We start from the raw sequence: 15,390 nt of genomic DNA, 5'->3' as shown, positions 1-15,390 counted from the left end.
TCATTAGGAGTTTCTGGCAATTATAGCTTCATGTTGATTGATGAACGATCTCTTTATATCAAGACAATACTTCTCCTATTGAGTATTAATAATCATAATTTGGATCATGAAAGTCCACATTGGGGGAAAAAAAGGTTATCTACTTAAAGATAAAGGTGAGTTCTGGTAATGCAATTGCATCATGAAAGAAAAGGTGGGGAATGGATCAGAAAAAGTTGATCATGTAGCATGTAAATTTTGGCATGCACTGCAAGGTTCTGGAGTCATCAAAATCATGATAAATTTGGCCCAGTTTTGATAAAGTAACAACCACTGTACACGGAAAGATGTATGGGACTACACAAATGGTGTCTGGGCTAGTACTTGATGATTTTCTTATCTCTCTATGCTCATTACTCAGCCAGTAAACATTGTCTTCCAAAATTGTTTGGCACATGACCTTTATTTTAAATCTTGAACATTCAGTGTAAGTTTTGTTTGATTCTGTGAGAATTCATTTTCTTTTTTTACCAGAACTCAAGTTTATCTTTAATCTTCATATTGGAAGAAGCTTAAACAACTTGCTGTTAGTATTTTGAGTGATTTTGCGTGCTTCCCTTTATCCACTTAACAGCACACAATCTGATGCTCGTTGATCAATAAAATCCCATCCGACATGGATCGATCATCTAGATTTTAAAATACATTGCATGAAAATTTTCAATTCATCTTGATTGCTCCAAAATAAAAATTTTAAAAAATCGCTGAACATACATCTTGGAGGACAATCATGAGGTTTTATAGCAACCAAAAACTATGTTTGATGGATGTGAATTCTAAACGGTGCACCCACACTCGCATTTGGAATGGATTATAGCATTCACACTGCCACACTCACCCTCATCACGTCTTGAACAACTTTGGAATTAAAACCGTCAGAAATAATAGATGTGAACAAACCACACAAAAAAATGACAGAATCAACTACATACCAAATCTAAGGGCTTTACCTGAGTTTAAAGATAATGTACACAGAATGTGATGTTTTATATTAAAAGAGAGTGGGAACACAAAGAACAAGACTAGATGAAGTGAAAGGAGAGAAAAAATGGAAGTTGAAGGGCGGGGCAACTTGGGCACTGTATGAAGTGATAGATAGATAGTGAGGGAAGACGTATTTGTTCTAAGGTGCTAGATATATATACAGCAAATGAGCACAGACAATGGCATAGTCAGTAATAATAATAATAAATGTTTGTTTGACAAAAGATGCTGAAATCCCATTACCTCGTAAAAGAAGGAGTGGCAGTGTATCGATTGCGTGAAATGATTCAAAGAAATAAATAAAAAAACACGAGACATTAGTTTTGTCAATTCAGAGAAACATAAATAAAGGTAATTTACATCACAGCCATCAATTGAATAATCACGAGATATAATCAGATACTTAGTAGGCAAGACAGGAAAAACACATTCCACTTTTCGACAAACACTTGGACAAAACGAGGAAGTTAAATAGAAACACAAGTTAGAGGAATATATATATGTACGTAGTAAATGCAGTGACATGGAACTGAAGGCGTGGCTGAGAAACAATGAAACAGTCAATGCAAACACAACACATATCAAGCAAAGCAATAGCAGCAATTCTGTCTCATGAGACGAAAAATTGCAGAATTGCAAAAAGGTGACTTAAAAAGGCAGTTAATTCATAATCCCTACATTACAAACCTATACAAAATTTACAGTTCCTTCAATATGTTTAGCATATCTACTCATAAAATGTATTTCCTTGCTAAATAAATATATATATCCTCAACTTTCTATACATCAACATAAAACATCCTTTGATCTACAGGTACTTCAAATCTGCATTAATTTTTTTGTAAGAATTGTCAACTTGCATGTGTTAATTCACTGTTTTTTCTTCAATCGACACATATTTTGGTGATATATATGTTCCGTACCATCTCAAAACCACCAATAAGTCTCCAAGATTACCTTTTAAATGATATACATGGCAATTTCAGCAGATATAAGCAAAGCATGTGATTAAAATTATCAGTGGTAACTAATTTGAACCATAAGATTAATCTAGAAATTGGCACAAACCCTCCTAAACTATTTAACAATTTCAGGGAAAAAAATTAGCAAGGTGATAAACATATGTACTGATTAAATAATGAGATGTTCATTTCATCGCCCACTAGCTCACCGCCCCCTTGTAAATTGCATTTCAAATTATTTCATATACACAATTATGAGGAAAGACTTTTTTTTGTAATATAATATATTATCATAAATTAGCATTTTCCGGTATCTGTTCCGTAGCTAAGCTTGTGACTTATTGGTGCTTTCGAGATGCAGTCTCATATAAACAAGTGTATAGTATGCTTGTTTCTGTGTATATGTGTACGTGAAACTGACTATGAATAATACCGTAATACAGCTGCTACTTTCAAAGTCACTTATCTACATCAAAGTCACTTTAATATGTAATTATGTATACTACATGTGCAATGAAAGTGGGATTATGACATTTATCTTACATACATATGGTTCAATAAATGATTTTTCAAGCATTAAAAAAAAAAATTGAAACATAATGACCAAAAAAAACTTTGATTTTTAAGATATTGCATTTAAGGCAGAATTTCATCTGACTCTAATTCAAAATGGCTTTCTAGCACAATCATTTGTTTATTAAACAGACATAACAAGTATTCATGACATCATTTTGAACATTTTGAACATTACAAACTTGCAGGGTTGAAGGGAAGGGGTATACTTGTGTACTTGGTGGTGGTGAAACAAGAATAGCATTCTTATTCATAGACACATGTATCGTTCATCTTTGGGGTTGGGTAGCATGTTGGAAACATTGACAGTTTTCTAAACTAAACTTTATCTACACATGAGATTCAAATGACCAGACATTTTGGTATTCTTTGAAGTACACTTAAGGGATAAAACATGGGGGGGGGGGTATCTCACTTGGGCATATACGACAAGGGACATGTAATATGTACAAGATTATATATAATATTGCAGTGTTGACAACCATATTGTGTAAGTGAAGCTAAACGGTACGGATGATAATTGCAGTTACAGTGTAAAAAGGTTTTCATATTTCTTTTATCAATTTCTCCATGCAATCCTTTGAATGTTTATTGAATTGAAAATGAGGGTACGTAAATTTACTTTTGAAAATTTTATATTAGAGAAATTCACAAATCTTTCAATTATTATTTGCCAAATTTGGCTTCTAAAACATGACATTTATACAAACATGCTTGTTTCTGTCTCAGTTTCTTCTTCACTTGAGGAATCGAGTTTGATACATGGTCGATTCCAAGCGTTACGGAATGAAATTTCCAGATAGTTTTCTATTTTTTATAAAGAATATCATAGACATTGTAATAAAAGTCTACAAATTAATGATATGATATACTAACTAATATGAAGTACTTTCACAACATTTTGGTTTCCTACCAACTCTTCATCAAATATATGAAATATTCAATTTTTATTTACTTCTTAACGGTATGACATAGAAGGTCCAATTCTGATCATTCTGTAACAAAGTTTTTTTTAATACAATATTTCATAAATTCGATGAATGGTTGGTAGAAAACTCAATTGTTGCGAAAGTACCTCATATTTTATACATTATACCATTTATTAATGTACATTTTTATTAAAATGTCTTATATTCTTTTCTTAAAAATTCTGTAACGCTTGGAATTGACCTTGTACTGTTGAGGCCTGTTTCATAAAACTTGGTATCTATAACAACAGCTAAATTTCTATGACAAATGTGCTCTCAGCCAATCAGATGCCATGATTCCAGTAGCTTATAGCAGTAGCGTGTAACTAGTTATTGATATCAAGTTTTATGAAACAGGGCCCAGGTGTATGTAACATTGTCTTAATGTATAAGATCTGCTGTGTGATATCAGGCCATCTTTGTGTTTGATCAAAATCACTTAACCAATTGACTACCGGAACCGGGTGGTCCCTGGTTATGGCAATGGCAATGCGAGAAATTCAAGAGTCAATAGGTTAGACTTGCTCATTTCATTCCCTAATTTTTCTGCTTGACTTTCAAGGTTTCCATTTTGAATTTCTAAGTGATGAAAAAGCCCTAGTTAACAGATTTGGGGCATTTTTTTAAAACTCATCATCCACTCTTCTTCCAATACGTTTTTTACAGAGCAAAATTGGGTTAGCCAATTATGCAATTTTATACAGAATTTGATTCTTCTGGCATAGATGGCTTGCAGGAGATTTTGCTTCTCAACATTACATAAAACCTTTAATTTTCGTCATGTGCTCGTGATATTTGATTGATTTTTCAAAGAATGACCCGATAGTTTAATGCTGCTACTGTGCACTGTGGTGTGCTATGTATAGGACAAGCAGTCGGTGTGACATGGTGTTATCTGCATTTGAGTTTATTTTACAAACAACTGATACGATTTTGGGAATATTTGTTATCCCTTTTGAAAGGTACTATGTCCCATTTGCAGGCCAACAAAATTGAAAAGGTTAAATTCCAATGGCATTTAAAAGATAATACTAATTTAGAACTTCCCTAGAAAAGTTGGGGCTTGAAAATGTCTTCAAGTGGGAAAATAACGACTATTAGTTGTCAAATCGACTTGAGAGCTATAGAGCCAGTAAGTAATAGTCTGATTTTCAGACCATTGTACCGAATGGTCGTATGTTTTTATGCTGCGCAAAGATTCAATCAGTTTAATTTTGGCCATTACAAGAAGTGGGGTATTTATGCAGACAAATGTTTATGTGTCTTTACAGCTCATTTTATGCATGTCATTACCAAAGAAAAAAAAATTCAGTCACTCCCACAGTGTCTGACAGTGTCTGACAGTGAAGTTTCGAAAGTAAACGGGTTTCCTTGGATAATTTGAATATTAGGACACTGCCAAAGTTTAAATTTCACAGATAGGACATACGTGACATGTTCATAATTCCTGCAAAGTTCTACAGAATTTGATGTTGGCTGCAAATAGGACATAGTACCTTTAAATAAGGCACTGATATATTATTCAGCTGTTTATACTAGTTTAGGTAAGGTTTGTAGTTGTGAACAATCATATTTTTGTGTCTAATATAAATTAAATGGTTGTGTAGAATACATGGAATGCAACATATAGGACTGACTTGGGGTATCGGGGCTAGTATTTCTAAGGATTGAACATTTGGAAACCTTCAAACTTACTTGCCCCCTCATCTGATCATGGAAAAGCGAAAAAGAAACATCATTAATCATATGTTCAAAGAGTTTTATGCTATCTATGTTTAAAATTATTGGTACAACAACTTTACTAACAAAACACTGAAGTCTAAAGTTAAAATAACACCAACGTCAGAAGCTAGTAACAAAAATGACTAATGTCAGAAATCACTTACAAAACATGTATGTTAGAAAACTAAAACAGAAAACATTTGATTAAATTGAGATATACAGTAAACAACTAAATAATTCATACCCTCAACAAGTTTTTATTATTTTTTAAGTATGTAAAAAATTGATTCGTCCCGATTTAGGTTTCTTGATAATGTGACATATTAAAGCTCACATCTAAAAGTGTTCAACAAAGGCCCTAATTCAACCGGTCAACCTTCCATTCTTGATTTAATAAAATGAATATTTAAATTTTTTTTTAAATCAAATTTACAAAAGGGTATGAATAATTTAGTTGTAAACTGTATTTCTACATACATGTATCATACAAATTGAGCCTTATTAAAATGTAAGTCGTATTGCCCAATATTTACTTATGCCTCTGTGGCTCTCAATTAATGACATTGAAGACAATTCTTAGTATTGAAACAGACATACACATAATTTAACAATTTATCTACAATTAAGCACACGCAAAGGTTTAAAATGTTCAAGCAGAGCTGCCAACCTTGTGCAACCAAAAAAAGGAACCATGATGGCAAAAAAAGGGATTCATCAAAACGAAACTTACAACCACACACGGCACACTTCCAATGCAGAAATGCCCATTCCTCATGCTGTTATTTTTATATTAGAACCTATAGTTTATTTACAAGTAGGTAGTTTTTTGTTGTTGTTTATTATCAGTGTTTCACTTTTTTGGAGAGTATTTAAGCCTTTCACTTTTTTTCTTTCTTTCTTTTTCGTTTATTATTTGTAAATTGTACTCTTCATAAGTCTCTATTGAAGTTTTCTATTGAAGCAGTGATCAAAATTTTAGGGCAGTAGGTTAACGTGAGGTATGTGCAAAAAAAAATGAATAATAAAAAAAAACATATTTTATGAAGAAAATCGTTCTACCGTAATTTTGAGAGAAAAAATGAATAATTCCGGGAAAATGTAATGGTTGGCAGCTCTGTTCAAGTAATAAAGCCCTCAGAAGGGTCCTATGTTCTTTAATTATCCCAACTCTATGACGAGATAAACTGTCTGTCAAATCCACAGTATAGATTGAACTGATTATATCATATATCGTCTGTTTAAAGCCAAAAGGGCGTTAACTCTGTGTTCAAGTATTTGAGTTACTGCCCTTCTGTCTCCAAACAGACGATATGCCAATCTAATTTATGTTTGAATTTAAACATATTTAAAAACTCTTCTGTCAGCCGATACATCTTAACATGTATGATACCTGCTCTGCCTTTTAATAGCAACCTTCTGACGCACATGAAATCTTGGAAGAAAATATATATGCATCTTTTGGAGCATAGTAGCGTAAAGCTTTATAGAGGCAATACGTAGAGAACAAAAGAGGTCATGAGTATCAGTAGTATAGTACCACATGCATTATTATGAAATCAATATACCCTAATATGGCATGGAAAGATATACAACAGACGGAATATATATGAATATATTAAGGTTAGAGCTACAGAGATAAAGAGCACATTGATTTAGTATATTATTATACACATGACATTAATTAGATGAATAGATGAATAGATGAATAGATGAATAGATGAATAAATGGAGAGATGAATGGACTATATGATATGAATAGAGCCAAGAAGAGAATAGTTGTCAGAAATTTGAGAAAAATGAAGGGAGACATATCCTAGTAATTTCTTTCGTAATAATTTTAATATATCCTGCCTATTGGCTCATATATTTAAAAATGAATTTTTGCATATCTGCACTTCTGAATGTTTTTAATAAAAAAATATGGCACCTTATGAATGCTACAAATGTATGAGACATAGTCAACAACAAAAATGTGGGCAAGCCTCCAACCTCCATTGTTGGTTGTTGTTGTTGTGTTTTTTTTTTTTTTTTTTTTTTTTTGGGGGGGGGGGGGTGGTGAGTATTTTATTCTTATATCATGGATACTTTTACATCCAATTCGTTTTTTCTTCTCTGGATTCCATATCTACAAATAAAAGAAAATAGGACACTGCCTAGCTTTAAGAAAAAACTCATTTTCTCTTTTTAATTTGCTGGGATAGTATTATCAAAGTCTTCCCCCTATCTTCGTTTTCAGGAGGAGGAGATGGGTCGATTAAGGGAGGGGAGATAGTAGATGTGAAGATTTCAAAAGTAGGAAGATTGAAGAGTATGGCAAGAGGGTTAGGGTAGGAAGGGAAGAGAAGGGGGAATGGGAGTATAAAAAAGTCCCGGCAGGAAGATAAGAAAAGACACAACATCAAAGGGACATTACATCTGTTCAGAGCCAGAAGGGCGTTAACTCTGTATTCAAGTATACAAGTAAACAGCCTTCTGGCTCCACACAGATGATAAGAGAAGTTCCTATATCTTTTAACAAGAAAGTGCCCAAATACCAACAGGAAAGAAAGAAAGAGAGAGAGAGATAGAAAGAAAAAGAAAGATCGGGAGTAAAAGAAAAAAAAGAGAAGGGGGAGTAAAAAAAAAAATTCTTTCAAGGAATGAAGAAAAAAAAATCCAAAATGGAATGCCAGAAGGAACAATATAGGAGAACCTTTATCTTAGAAAGTGCCCAAATTCCAAGAGGAGAGAGAGAGAGAGAGAGATGTGGGTAGGGTAAAAGAGAGGAAGAATAAGAGATGGATGAATGACTGGATGTTGATGATGATAAAGAGAGGTGTGTCTTTTTCTTTTTTTTGTTTGTTTGTTGTTGCACTCCTTTTGTATTTCTTACCTGCATCAGCGTTACTCTCTGCGGTGGAATCTGAAAACACACACATGGTAGGAGGTATTGTGATCAAACATGAACAAACATCAACTCCTCTCAAAAAGACTAACTTCATGCCACCCTTCCACTTCAAACACACCCCGATATATTCGGTTTGACTTCGTAATCCGAGTCACAGGGGGTATGCGTGATATCCTGTATTTATGAATGATTGCTTTGCTCTGTGCAAGTTATCATCTATCAATTTTTTTTTGTTAAAATCCATTTTCTCTTCCTCAAGAATTTGAAGTCAAAGAGCATTTGATTCAAAAGATCCTGTGAGTGACAATCATATTTAGGGTTTTTCAAAATAACAAGCCAAATAGGATCAGATATATGTTCATTTTGGTGAGATAAAAATGTTTCAGTAACATTCAATATTCTGAGAAAATTCTATTTATTCCCTTTTTAAAGATATTGCCAATAAACAACTTGGAAGAAGTTATATTGTCACTTGAATATTCAGTATTCATCCTCAAATTTCTTTGTACAGAGGTCTTTCGATAACCGTCAGTTCGCCAAAATAATTCAAAAACCTAGTAAACTTTGATCATATGGTTGAAGTGTAAACAGAGACAAGAATGGGTGTGTCCCTTATGGGCGTGTCCGTATGGGTGTGTCCTTTACGGGTGTGTCCTTTACGGGTGTATCCTTTACGGGTGTGTCCCTCATGGGCGTGTCCCTCATGGGTGTGTCCCTGATGGGCGTGCCCCTTATGGGCGTGTCCCTCAAGGGTGTGGTGGGTGTGTTTGACCGGTAGAAGGGTGCCATGAAACCATGCGATGATCATGCAAAGTGCGCTGTCTACATGATCAAAGCGCACAGTGCAATTCACGCATCATGCAATGAATTCAGAGGGGGTGTTTCACAAAGATCCTAAGTCGAACCTAACTCTAAGTTGGACTTAAACATTATGGAGAGCCATTTGTAGCCTTAAAATAAAATACATTCCAAAGCAAAACTTCAAATATTTTAGACTTTTTATAAATTCCACATCAAGAACATGAAATCTCCTTGATAATAGAAAATATGAATGATTTGAATCAACATTTTATGCCTTTTGAAATGACTTAATGAAATATTCTGAAAGATGCTGACGGCTTTCCATAATTGTTAATTCCAACTCAGAGATAAGTTCAACTTGGGATCTTTGTGAAACACCCCCCAGTGCTTGGTGTCAGAATGAAAATCTTCTAAAATGATGCGGTTCTTAATGACAAGCACAACAACAGATAAAAACCATGAAATCATAATAATTGTTTTAACTTTCGATAAATGCATGATTTGCATGCGTCTAACATAGCTTGCAGTAAAGAGCCCCTCCTATCAAACAGACCCTAAATCCGTGATGCTGTTCCCAAATGTCTACCCTCTATTCGGTCATACTCAAGTATATTCAATGTTTTCTTTAATATTTTTTCCGAGACCAACATGGATTTTAGCAAATATTCATTAAACAAATGATAACTTAATTAATCTTTAATGCAAAAAAAAAAAATAGTTAATAGTCCCAAAATCGAATTACGAGTAGTACAGTAAACTTGTCAATATATAACACCTTAATATTTCTCTACATTCAATTTAAAGGGTACTAAATGTATCATAAAATATATATCATACAAAATGCAGTCATTAGTATTCAAAACTTATCCAAAGACGTCAAAAGAAGCATTATCAAACCAAAAACAACTTCATTCAAGTAGCAAATGCAATCAAAACATTTATCAAAAAGAGTTCACTATATTATTAATGAATATTCATAGATGATATGATCAAAATGCATGGAAATACATAGTTAATTTTCAGAAGAAAACATGGATTAGATGAATTTTTCATAGAATGATTAATGATTTGGCAAAATGCAAATAGGGATTGGTAGGAATGATTATGATGGGGGTGGGTCAGATCCAAAGGAAATCATATCAGATGTTAGTTTGGTATTAAAGCTGATAAAGGGAAAGGGTGTATATGATATTAAGGAAAGGGTGTATATGATATTAAGGAAAGGGTATATATGGTATTAAGGAAAGGGCAAGGAAAACACAATGCAAATTCACACTTCGTTAGTATGCACAGTATCTGTACTGTCTAAAAAAGAAAAATATTAAATATATCTCATATCAATGTGTCTATTAGTAAGGTTTCATGTCTGCTATTTCTACAGGTTCAGCTATTCAACAAACAAAGGTAAAGGGTTCTAAATGCACTCTTTGGTATATTTAATCTGACTATGTTTGCCTAAGCACTAGACCACACATAGCCCATGAGCTTTAAGATAAATATTTATCAAGAACGGACACGGGTCAAAGAAAAAAGCCCATGGCTCGTTAGAAATTGAGTAAGATACAAATTTAAAGTATTACGCCATAATCAAGGAATGCTTTTTACACACACAATCCACGTAAGACACCAAATAGACTAACTTACAACTTATAATAGTTTAACTAACAAAGATTGTCTCTATAAAACAATACAATTCTTTCAATGATTTAGGATATTTCTAATACAAACGAGGCAGATATGCAAATTTACCATCCCTTATGAACAGGGGTAAATATGTGAATGAAAAGCAGTAAGAATATCTAATGGAAGGGACGGTGTTGCGCTCCTGCAAGTTTACAGACTGAAATAACAAGGTCTACTCCTTAACCTCTCTAGGCCTGTCTTCATTAGCTCAAGATTGTCAAATAACCCAATATTTCTGATTTGGGAAATAAGCCAGAAGTTACATATCACGTCTTCATCAGCTCGAGATATTTTGCTCAGCGTTCCCACATAGTGCGAGTCCTCAGGCTGGTGAAGATGCACCGGACAGATAGCGGGATATTTTGCAAACTAGCCGAAGATATCTTGGGATGATTATCTCAACCAAATATCCCACTCATTGCAACTTTAGGCTGATGAAGACGCAAATTAACTGGATAATTTTAGATCGAGATAGTTCAAATAGCGGGATATTTGGCAATCTCGAGCTGATGAAAACAGGCCTTCTGTCTCTCCATCTTAACATTGAGACAAGGTCACTTGTAGAGGTTTCACTTAACAAGAGCAAATATTGGGATGGGTGGATATATGTCCTTAGCAAATAAACTAGCGAGTTTAGACACCAAACCAGTGTCAAGGAACTTCTTCTTCAGCCGCCTCGCAAGGGAGAACTGTCAATACAGATGGACCTCTTCCTACATTGCCTGTGGCTAGGAGATCAATTTCTTTTTCTTACATTAGGCCTGTTTTCATCAGCTCGAGTTTGCCAAATCACCCGCTATTTGAACTATCCCGATCGCAAATTATCCAGGTATTTTGCTTCTTCATTAGCCTGCAGTTGCAATTAGTGGGATATTTGGTCTTGGTCTTGTTTCCTAAATATATAGCTATTTGGGAAATTGCGCCCGTCCGAGCTAGTTTGTGGTGAGCGTACCGGTCTGGTGAAGACGCAATTTCGAGCTTCAAGTTAATATCCCTAGTCTCAAAATAGCAGGTTGTTTGGCAAACTCGAGCTGATGAAGTCAGACCTAATGTATCCAACTGACAGAACTAGGAGAAAGCGGTTTCCGATGGAACCAGGGTATATTAATAGAGGGTGTTATCATGTGCCCCTATCTGGAACCAGGGTATCCTACAGGGTGATATCATGTACCCTTATCTATTTCTTCACTAGGGTTCTGTGGCTACTGATGTAAGCATTACATTTGAAGCTAATTTGATACAAGAAACATCTGAAGCTGACACAGTAATCCAACATCAGCTCTATACAATATTAAAGAGCAACTCATTCTCATCTAATCCCATCTGGACCACTCTGTTTTCGTATGATTGTCATAAATGAATTTTAAAGAGTGATATCTCAACTTAAAATGCTGCGTTTCATTTTTTTAAAATTGACATGAAATACATCTATGAATACCAACTTGATGATAGAAATTACATTCCTGTTTCTACAAGAAAATTTTAACTTATAATTTTTGTAATATTAATTAATACATAAATGAGCACTAAATTCTTAGGCAGTATTGTCCACTCATAGCAGAGGAGGGGTTAACTATTAATAGCTGCTGTACAATAATAAAGTTAGTTAGCTGTAAATAGCGGAGCACCATTTTACAATACTTTTTTTGTATGTACTTAAAAAAATCACTTCTCTGGCTTAGCTAGGCAGCCAATATATACAGACAGCAGTCACAGCACACAGGGTAAAACTTCCTACCAGGCGACCATTTACACCCTTGGGTTGAGAGAGACAACTATGAAGAGAATGCCTTAAGAGACACAGTACCATAGCAGGGTTAAAGAAGAACCATTTCATCTGTTTGGTGCCAGGAGGAAGTTAACTCATATACTTTAACACAGCGTTAACGCCCTTCTAACTTTGAAAAATTACAGGAAACCTTTAAACTCTCATAAAACTATATCCCAGAATGAAAAATTTGAAAGATGGCTATCATTTTGTTACTGTCCTTCCTTTTAAAAGATTCACCTGTATACAGTGTTACCCTGATATCACATGATTAATTTATAGTTATGTTATAATTAATGAAATATATTGAGTCTGGAATTAATAAAACAACCCTGACAGAGATAAACTGATGCATATTTATTTTTATGATCAGAAACAGTCATAAAATGCATCGTATACCTCAAACTTTTCCCCCAAATCAATAATATAGCAGAGACTTAATATGAATATCTAAATTAATGAAAATAAATTGAGTCTGGAATTAATAAACCAACCCGACCGAGATATAAACTGCATATTTACTGTTAGGATAAAAAAAAGTCATAAAATGACTAAAAATGTATAAAATAATATAAAATATACCTCAAACTTTTCCCCCAAACCAATAATATAGCAGAGACTATATATGAATATTTTATAACCCAATAACCTCTCGGATATGATGCCATAATCAATTTTTATAGTAACTGAAACAACGTGACCCACATAATTACTCTTGGTTTCATTGAAAAGATAAACAATTCTCGTTACATATTAGTCTTCACAGCAAACTCCACATTATTTTAATAGCAAGGACAAAAATGTTTTGTGTATATTTATAGGCGTGTATATGTATAGGCGTGTATAATTTGTTTATAATGAACACATTTCTATCAAATAATAACGTATGGCAACATCAATCATATCAGAGATCATTAACAAATAGTTATCTATAGACTGATATAAAGCATATTAATAAAGCCACACCTATGCATCAAATTAGTAGAGTTCAGTTTAACTCGCCTTTTACAATGTACATCTAAAATCTTTTAGGAAAATCAACTTTGTTTGCATTTCAGGAATGCATTATATTATATACACCATCATTTTTTTTTAGTGTGATAATACAAAAATAAGCTCCAACTATGGACAAAAACCAATAAATCAATGGAACCTCCTGATTTTAGATAAATCTTTTTTCTCAAGGAGCTATATATTCAGCTACCAACTACCATAAAATATACTACCGGTATTCCCTTTATTTCATCCATATCGTAAATTGCAATTTTAGTTGTTATTAATAAAAAAGGGTTGGATAAATTGCACCTATTTCTCAAAGATGACAGACACTTAAAACAGATTCATGTTTTATTGCTATATAAAAAGTACTTGAAAGTGAAAGAATATAAAAACAATGAAAAGGGTGTTATCACTCTCGCCATGATTAATGGATAGAATTGGGATCAGAGAGTCGATTGCAAAGTGATAATGGACTTTCAAGGAACTATCGAAGCTGACTTTTAGTTTCCATTGAAAACAAAACTAATTACTCTCTCTCTACATCCTTCTGAACTTCCTCAGACTTTACTGCAACATATCTTAAAGAGGATTCTTATTCTTTACAGACAAACACAATGTAATCTATCTGTTTGACTAGCCTTTGACATATCCTTAACAAATACTACCCATCCATATCATGGTTTTGAGATATCAAGAGAAATATTGTCCATCAAAAATGCTTTCATGATTATAGGGCAATGCTTTGCAAGTAAAAATGGAAATTTGGAAATTAGCCTTTTGACATATAGGTACCCCTTTTGACATACAGCTACCCCGGGCAATAGATACACGTAGTAAGACAGGTCTATTAGAGAGAAGGTGATTGACTAATGGTGAGAGTGTGGAGCAGATGCACAGAAATGGCAAGGTGAGAAAAGTGGGTATCAATTATTCAGAGCCTGACACGGCACTTGGGTGGGAAAGAGATAAAGATATAGCCAAAGATGATATACATACTGCCACGAGGAGAGAGAGAGAGAGAGAGAGAGAGAGAGAGAGGGTTGGGGGGGGAAGAGAGGGAGGGGAGAGAAGAGAGGGAGGGGGAGATAAAAGAGGGAGGGGAGAGAAAAGGTGGAGAGAGGATGGAGAGGCAAGAGAGAGGGGAAAGAGAGAGAAGGGGAAGAGAGGGAGATAGAAGGGGAAGAGAGGGAGAGAGAGAATGGGGAAGAGAGAGAGAGAAGGGGGAAGAGAGAGAGAGAGAAAGAGAGAGAGAGAGAGAGAGAGAGAGAGAAGGGGGAAGAGAGAGAGGAAAATATGACAGAGGTTTTTAAAATTGTGGGCAGGGGAACAGAAAGAGTTTTTTTGGGAGGAAGCAATATGAAGAGAGAGAGAGACAGACAGACAGACAGAGACAGAGAGAGAGAGAGAGAGAGAGAAAGAGAGAGATATACAGACAGAGGCAAAGACAGATACAAGCAAAAGGAAATACAGAGTCATAAAGACTCTTCATCTCTTCATCTGCTCCGCATCTTTGGAACTCTCTACCTGTCCAACTTCGAAATTGTAACAACATTGATACCTTTAAATCTGAACTCAAAACCTATCTTTTCCGGCAACATTGCGAATAATATGTGACATATTGAGGGAGCCAGGCGCCTTTGAATGCTTTTGCAGATAAATGGCGCTATACAAATGCTGTTCATCATCATCATCATCATCATAAAGATCAGAAGTGAAAGTAGGGAAGAAATAGGTGTGGTACAGAGCAAGAAAGTAGTGCAAGCAGAATGGAGATTAAAAGGAGGAAGACATTTACACAGAGGAATCTTGAGTGAGAAAGAGAGAGGGAGAGACAGACAGAAAGAGACATAGACAGAGGGAGAGAGAGAGAGAGAGAGAGAGAGAGAGAGAGGGGAAGGGGAAGACACACAGAGATAGAGAATGGGAAGGAGGAAGGGAGAGAAAGAGAGAGAAAAAGTAGGAAGTATGGAAATAGATGGAGTAATGATTTTGATAGAAAGAAGA

The 15,390-nt window shown here is 34.5% G+C and overlaps 1 protein-coding gene across 8 annotated transcripts in view; it reads right to left on the bottom strand.

Annotated features, from left to right (window-relative positions):
- LOC588695 (serine/threonine-protein phosphatase 2B catalytic subunit alpha isoform) overlaps positions 1-15,390 on the bottom strand; it is a 99,810-nt gene that overhangs the window by 13,716 nt on the left and 70,704 nt on the right. For 4 of the 8 annotated variants that reach the window (XM_011680478.2, XM_011680479.2, XM_003727287.3 and 1 more), the window contains one exon: positions 8,121-8,150. The exons of 1 other annotated variant lie outside the window; for it this stretch is intronic. In XM_011680478.2, coding sequence (XP_011678780.1) covers positions 8,121-8,150 — 30 coding nt within the window. Of the gene's footprint in view, positions 1-5,221; positions 5,234-8,120; positions 8,151-15,390 lie in introns of all 8 variants that reach the window. 3 more of the 8 variants (XM_011680477.2, XM_011680480.2, XM_011680483.2) reach the window with 1 other exon arrangement.

The sequence above is a fragment of the Strongylocentrotus purpuratus genome, unplaced genomic scaffold (assembly GCF_000002235.5).
Source record: "Strongylocentrotus purpuratus isolate Spur 01 unplaced genomic scaffold, Spur_5.0 spur5_scaffold_10, whole genome shotgun sequence".
Taxonomy (NCBI): Eukaryota; Metazoa; Echinodermata; class Echinoidea; order Camarodonta; family Strongylocentrotidae; genus Strongylocentrotus; species Strongylocentrotus purpuratus.
The sequence above is the reverse complement of the archived record's forward strand: the minus strand, read 5'-3'. Positions and strand labels throughout refer to the sequence as shown.